Below are 7,256 nucleotides of genomic sequence, written 5' to 3'. Positions count from 1 at the left end.
ATCAGACTGACATCTAACCAGACATCTAACCTGACATCTAACCTGACATCTAACCTGACATCTAACCTGACATCTAACCTGACATCTAACCTGACATCAGACTGACATTTAACCAGACATCAGACTGACATCTAACCTGCAGTAACTGGATTTGGCTACAGTAACTAACTGGCTACAGTGACTAACTGGCTGCAGTAACTAACTGGCTACAGTAACCAACTGGCTACAGTAACTAACTGTCTACAGTAACTAACTGGCTACAGTAACTAACTGTCTACAGTAACTAACTGGCTACAGTGACTGGCTACAGTAACTAACTGGCTACAGTAACTGGCTATAGTAACTAACTGTCTACAGTGACTGGCTACAGTAACTAACTGGCTACAGTAACTAACGGGCTACAGTGACTGTCTACAGTAACTAACTGTCTACAGTAACTAACTGGCTACAGTAACTAACTGGCTACAGTAACTAACTGGCTACAGTAACTGGCTACAGTAACTAACTGTCTACAGTAACTAACTGGCTACAGTAACTGTCTACAGTAACTAACTGGCTACAGTGACTGGCTACAGTAACTAACTGGCTACAGTAACTGGCTACAGTAACTAACTGGCTACAGTAACTAACTGTCTACAGTAACTAACTGGCTACAGTAACTAACTGGCTACAGTAACTGGCTACAGTAACTAACTGGCTAAAGTAACTAACTGGCTACAGTAACTAACTGGCTACAGTAACTAACTGGCTACAGTGACTAACTGGCTACAGTGACTAACTGGCTACAGTAACTAACTGGCTACAGTGACTAACTGACTACAGTAACTAACTGGCTACAGTAACTAACTGGCTACAGTAACTAACTGGCTACAGTGACTAACTGGCTACAGTGACTAACTGGCTACAGTAACTAACTGGCTACAGTAATGGTAACACAGCACTCCACCAACAACACCTCATAGGTCCCAGTCTCTCTGACAGTAATTAGCTTATTGAAAGTGTTATCTCTGGTAATTCCTGGTTTAATTCCCAAATGGTGCCCTACAGCCTTTGGTCTAAAGTAGTGCACTATGTAGGGAATAGGGTTCCATAGGTCTCTGGTCTAGTAGTGCACTATATAGGGAATATGGTTCCATAGGGCTCTGGTCTAAAGTAGTGCACTATATAGGGAATAGGGTTCCATAGGGATCTGGTCTAAAGTAGTGCACTATGTAGGGAATAGGGTTCCATAGGGCTCTGATCTAAAGTAGTGCACTATGTAGGGAATAGGGTTCCATAGGGCTCTGGTCTAAAGTAGTGCACTATGTAGGGAATAGGGTACTGTTTGGGACACATTGTGGTGATTCCTCTCTGGTGTGGGTGGGTATCACTGTAATGGTATGTCAATGCAGAGACATGGAAATGAATGTGTGAAAACAGCAGAAATAGCTTCTGTGAGCAGTTAAGCTTCTCTGTTCCTTCAGGTCATTTAAAATTGCATGGATTTGGGCCTTTTAAAGTATTTATAGACAGATTTAAAACATATTCCATGTTAAAAGTTCAAATCTAATTTCATGTTTAAAGTTCTGTAATTTCGTCTTGAAAATTTCACAGAAATAATAACACAACTGTTTTGACCCAGATTTTTTTTTTCAGGAGTAAACTGACACCTGAGGTTGTCCATTACTACCCAGGTGAGGAAGGTACCTGCTCAGGTATTGTATTTTGTGTCATATAGCTCAGAGTAAATGGAGCATGTCCTATAGCATGTGTTCATTTGGTTTGGGGCAACATATAAAATGTTCTCGCCGGGGTCAAAGGGTAAATGGTGGTACCAAAATGACAGCCACAAAGAAATGTACTAATGTATACCTTTTTAGGTCATCATGGACAAGATGCTGAAATGTTTTTGACTACTATATTTCGTTCCCAGGCCCCCATCCCCGCAGGAGGCCTTTTGACATTTGGTAGGCCGTCATTGTAAATAAGAATCTGTTCTTAAACTGACTTGCCTAGTTAATAAAAGGTTAAATTAATTCATTAATACAATTCGATCTGGTCTTTCCAGCAGTGTTTTACCGCCCCCAAGCGGACAAATGCGGAATAACACCTTATTATCTTCACGAATCAGAGAAAGAGAAATTCTCTGCGAATCAGAGTTGAGAAAACATGTCACATGACCAACAGTAGTGAAGTCAAAGACAGATCTTTGAAGCCATTTCGGCCATTGTGGAAAGTGGAAAGGACCTCGCCAAGAAAGGACAAAATAAAGCATTGAAAGACAAGGAAAAGGGACAAGACAACAACTGTCAAATCTGCCAGTAACTCGCGATTGTAGAGATGGTCCAATCGTGCTCAGCTTACGGATGCAAAAACAGATATCATAAAGACAGAAACATTTCATTTCACAAGTAAGTTCAACTCCCGACATCACCACGGTCACTCTACAGGTAATGATCATACATGCTCTAGCTGTCTAGCCTCGTCTTGCTTACTATCTAGTCAGTTGACTAGCTGTTATCACAGCTTTTGCACAGTTGTTGAGAATCGCAAGATTCCCCGTGACCTAGCCCAGTCGCCAACCAGGCTTCACGTAAAAAGGGGAAACGTGACAACGACGTGATTGTGGAGGTATGGCAACTCGAGGCTACTCATGACCTAACTATTTAGCTTCTGTTGACTTAGTTGTAGTTGGGTTAAACGCGTGGGAATAGCTACCCATCATGGCTATGTTGGTGTTGCTTATAAGTAGTAGATTGCAATGTTCTTGTTGCCTCTCACTGGTATCTTGTGAACGTTTGCTGCGTTCCACCGTGCGTCAGACTGGCGCTGCGCTGCGTTCCACCGTGCGTCAGACTGGAGCTGCGCTGCGTTCCACCGCGCGTCAGACTGGAGCTGCGTTCCACCGTGCGTCAGACTGGCATCCCTATCATGAAACAGACGTTGGCTATTTACAGTCGGCAGATTCAGCGCTGACCGATGTAGCCAGTTGAAGGAGCGATGGTTGGCTAACAGTAGTTGGTGCTAAGCTTAGCTCCTGCAACAGTGACTAGCTACTGGGCTACCAACACAGTAACAACAGTATTTGTGAACCTTGGAGTTCGTTTTGTGTTTGATACTGTAATGTAACAATATTTTGTCGGTGTATTGCAGGTTCCCGCTAGCGCGGCCAGACGTGTGTGGGAAATGGGTTGCAGCAATGAGGAGAAACAATTTCAAACCAACCAGATACAGTAATATCTGCTCTCAGCATTTCACTAAAGATTGCTTCAAACCAGAGTGCAACAACCGAGTCCTGAAGGAGAATGCTGTACCTTCTCTATTCTGTTTCAGTAAACTACAAGTCAAGGTAAAACACACACAAGGATGCATCATTTCCCTGTGGAACCTATAGCCTGGTCTCAGATCTGGTTTGTACGGTCTTGCCAATGCCTTTGGTCGTTGTCACACCTATCACATCTGGTGTTACAATTGGCATGACAATAACCGAATAAGTTGATAAGACAGAACACATCTGGCACCAGGCTGGGGTATGTATACCAAACTATCAAACATGGAATTATTTTAGAGTTGTACTTAATTATTATTTTTCATAGGCAGAGTCCTTGGCGGACCCGTTACCTCCAGAGATGGACTTCTCTCTGACCCTCCCCTCCCTCCCCCTCTCTGACACAGAGGAGACCCAGCAGGAGATACAGACAGAGACCCATCACACTGTAGACCCCTTACCCCTGGTAGAGAACCTTCCCCACAGCATGTCCATCTCCTGTGACCACAACTACACCGTAGAGGACACGGTTCAGCAGAAGAAGAGGATTGAGCAGCTGGAGGAACAGCTGGACAAGCTGAGGAAGAAGTTAAAGACCGTACAGCAGAAGTGTCGGAGGCAGGAGAGACAGTTGAAGAGGTTTAAGGCTATCGGAGAGTTCCAGAGGATGAACAGGGACCCGGCGCTAGGGGAGGGATATGTAATTCTACCCCAACAGCTTTATGACGCGCTCAAAGGGATTGAGCCTGTAGAGGGTCCATGAAGCCTCAAACACACCTAGCCTGGGTGCCAAGTCTGTGGAGTTGGCAAGACCACAAACCGGTCTGGGACCAGGCTGTAATAGGCCAGGCTTACGGACCCTGGTTCTCTGGGTCTGCCTTCAGTGTATTGGGGGAGGGCGGGGTTGTCCCAGGTTTATCAGTCCCTGCTTTATTAAAGGGTCAGTGTGAGGACTCTCACATCACCTCTCCCAATAGAGGTGTAGCGGATGGCTAAGCTGTCTCCTACTACCTTTCTGAGACCTATAGAACTACTGCCGTCCTGTATCCAGACATGTCTCGTCTAGGGGTCAGTGGTATCTCGTCTAGGGGTCAGTGGTATCTCGTCTAGGGGTCAGTGGTATTGATGGTGATTTCCTGTGTTGTGTCCGTGTGGAACGTTGTAATGCAAGCCGGTCGGGGTGTGTTCCACTTTTGTCACAGACAACCAACGACAGTATTTTGTAGCATTTCTATTTCATTTTCTTCAGGCTGTAAAGTTAAAGGGAAAAATCCCCTCCAAGTACAATAACTCTATTTGAAGGGATGGTTTTAGTGTGGTGGAGGGAGGAACACTTGTGTGTACTGTATGTCATTGTTTAGTAATGTTAGTCAATTTATGCCTACTCCTGGACAAAAAAAAATGGGAGGTTTGTAATTGGCCGGGACTTTCTCTTCTACTGTAATATGAAATCATGTGACCCAACTGGTCAGCTGTCACTTTGACCTATTGTTGCTGCTAGGCAACAACCTTGCATCAGAGCAAAAATGTTTCAATAAAAAATAGAATTTTAAATGTTTTCGTGAATATTGCTAGCAACAACAGATTTTTGGACAAGGGATCCTGGGAAAAGTTGAGGGTGAAATGTAATATTCATGTACGATTTCTGTTCTTAATAACCCTTTAGCACAACATGAGCCTGGGAGGCTCGCATGGATGTAGGTATCCACAGTTATCCATCAATGAAACGTCTTTTAAACTCAATTCTTCTTATATTCCCCCAAAATGTTGTTGTTTTTGACCATAGATGCACTGTAATTTTAAAACTTAACGGCAAATGGAACACTGACCTATGGCAACACGTGTAGAGTCGCAGGAGATTCACTTTTAAAACGGCACAATGTTATTTCCCAGAGCCCGAGACTTGATTAGTTGGGTCTTGAATTGCAGAAGTCATAGTTAAAACTGCTTGGGATGCTATTTTTAATGCACCGTTAAGTTGTGATCTATTATGAGAGGGTCCCTGATGAATTCAACGTTTAGCAACCCCTGATATAGGGTCCCGTGTAGGATGCACCCAATGGCGTTTCAAGGTGAAGTTTCTCCTAGGTACAGATCTAGGATCAGCTTCCCCCCTCATCCAATCCTAACCTTAACTATTAGTGGTGAAAATCCAAAACTGACCCAAGATCTGTCTAGGAGCAACTCCTCCCACTCCGGTAAAGACTATCTTTGTGGAGAATCGTATCTCTTGTATTTCTGTTGACAAGACCAAGTCAAAAGGCTGTTATTGGGGTATGACCATATTTAAAGCCATAAGGGAAACTGGACCTTGAATTAAACATAGGCGCCTTATTGTGCGAGACCCAGTTTGGTGTCAGTCAGAAACAAACATTCTCATAACATTTGAATCTTTATTTCTTTGGTTTTCTAAATGATCTGTGTTTATACTTCCCAATTCAAGTCTCTTAGGACCATATATTTGTTTTTATCGTATTTTATTTTAAATAGCTTGTGAGACTTGATTATTAACAGGAGGCCACATGGTCAAAGTCCCAACGACTTAAGTTATTGATTTGATTTCTCTCTGTGTTGGCACGTACTTTTAAGTCATAACTGACCATCTCAGCTTCAACCCCCCCCCCCAAAAAAAAATACTGTATTGCCTGTTTGCAATAGATGCGGTAGAGGTCAATCGAACTCGACCTAGACAATGGAGTTGCATTGGAAATGCGTGGGGGGAAGATCCTGAGTCGTCTCCTTGCCTCCCCCCAGCTTCTGCATGTTCTGCTACGAAATCAGACAAATATATCCAAAATCTGATTTAAGTAACCACATTGTGGGCCAGTTACAGGAGATAGAATCGTTTGCCTAATCTGATTTAAATAACCACATTGTGGGCCAGTTACAGGAGATGGAATCGTTTGTCTAATCTGATTTAAATAACCACATTGTGGGCCAGTTACAGGAGATAGAATCGTTTGTCTAATCTGATTTAAATAACCACATTGTGGGCCAGTTACAGGAGATAGAATCGTTTGTCTAATCTGATTTAAATAACCACATTGTGGGCCAGTTACAGGAGATAGAATCGTTTGTCTAATCTGATTTAAATAACCACATTGTGGGCCAGTTACAGGAGATAGAATCGTTTGTCTAATCTGATTTAAATAACCACATTGTGGGCCAGTTACAGGAGATAGAATCGTTTGTCTAATCTGATTTAAATAACCACATTGTGGGCCAGTTACAGGAGATAGAATCGTTTGTCTAATCTGATTTAAATAACCACATTGTGGGCCAGTTACAGGAGATAGAATCGTTTGTCTAATCTGATTTAAATAACCACATTGTGGGCCAGTTACAGGAGATAGAATCGTTTGTCTAATCTGATTTAAATAACCACATTGTGGGCCAGTTACAGGAGATAGAATCGTTTGTCTAATCTGATTTAAATAACCACATTGTGGGCCAGTTACAGGAGATAGAATCGTTTGCCTAATTGGATTTTGACTAATCTCCACTTTGTTACAGCATATGTGTTGAATGTCTGCATCCCGTTGACTCCTTTCCTGCATATCATGGATTGGCTTTCTTCTTGGTACAACTTTTGATAAAGGTGATCCCCAGTTATTGCCCCAGTATCTGTGTGTTAGGGATAGGCGTTAGTTGTTAGGGACAGGGACAGTTGTAAATCATGCAGCGCCTTGTGTCACAATGCAGATTTTAGAGAAACAACAAATATCGGTACATATAAGTGTGTTACATCGGCTGAAAGCTTAAATTCTTGTTAATATAACTGCACTGTCCAATTTACAGTAGCTATTATTGCAAAAACAATGCCGTGCTATTAGGTTGAGGAGAGCTCCTAACAACAAAACGCTTTTTTCACAGCGATAGGTTTGATACATTCACCTTTGAAATTGAAATGTGAACTTACATTCTGAAATCTTGCTCTAATTTATCATCCAAAGGGTCCCAGAGTTAACATGAAGTGTTGTTTTGTTAGATAAAATCATTTTTCATATCC

General features: G+C 42.5%; 1 protein-coding gene across 1 annotated transcript; it reads left to right on the top strand.

Moving 5' to 3' along the window:
- The first annotated feature begins 2,171 nt into the window (after window positions 1–2,171).
- On the top strand, window positions 2,172–4,801 carry LOC110523114 (THAP domain-containing protein 1). Its single transcript, XM_021601525.2, has 3 exons — window positions 2,172–2,390; window positions 3,133–3,328; window positions 3,576–4,801. Exons 1-3 carry the CDS (start codon window positions 2,320–2,322, stop codon window positions 4,008–4,010), a joined length of 702 nt encoding a protein of 233 aa, XP_021457200.1. The 5' UTR covers window positions 2,172–2,319; the 3' UTR covers window positions 4,011–4,801.
- The last annotated feature ends 2,455 nt before the right edge of the window (window positions 4,802–7,256 follow it).

The sequence above is a fragment of the Oncorhynchus mykiss genome, chromosome 5 (assembly GCF_013265735.2).
Source record: "Oncorhynchus mykiss isolate Arlee chromosome 5, USDA_OmykA_1.1, whole genome shotgun sequence".
Lineage (NCBI taxonomy): Eukaryota > Metazoa > Chordata > Actinopteri > Salmoniformes > Salmonidae > Oncorhynchus > Oncorhynchus mykiss.
This window is presented reverse-complemented; position numbering and strand designations above follow the sequence as displayed.

Bases quoted from the DNA above. Each gene is read 5' to 3' on its own strand.
- LOC110523114 (XM_021601525.2), top strand. From the start codon at position 2,320: ATGGTCCAATCGTGCTCAGCTTACGGATGCAAAAACAGATATCATAAA. The intron at 2,391-3,132 runs GTAAGTTCAACT...GGTGTATTGCAG, and splicing joins AGAAACATTTCATTTCACAA to GTTCCCGCTAGCGCGGCCAG. The intron at 3,329-3,575 runs GTAAAACACACA...TATTTTTCATAG, and splicing joins TCAGTAAACTACAAGTCAAG to GCAGAGTCCTTGGCGGACCC.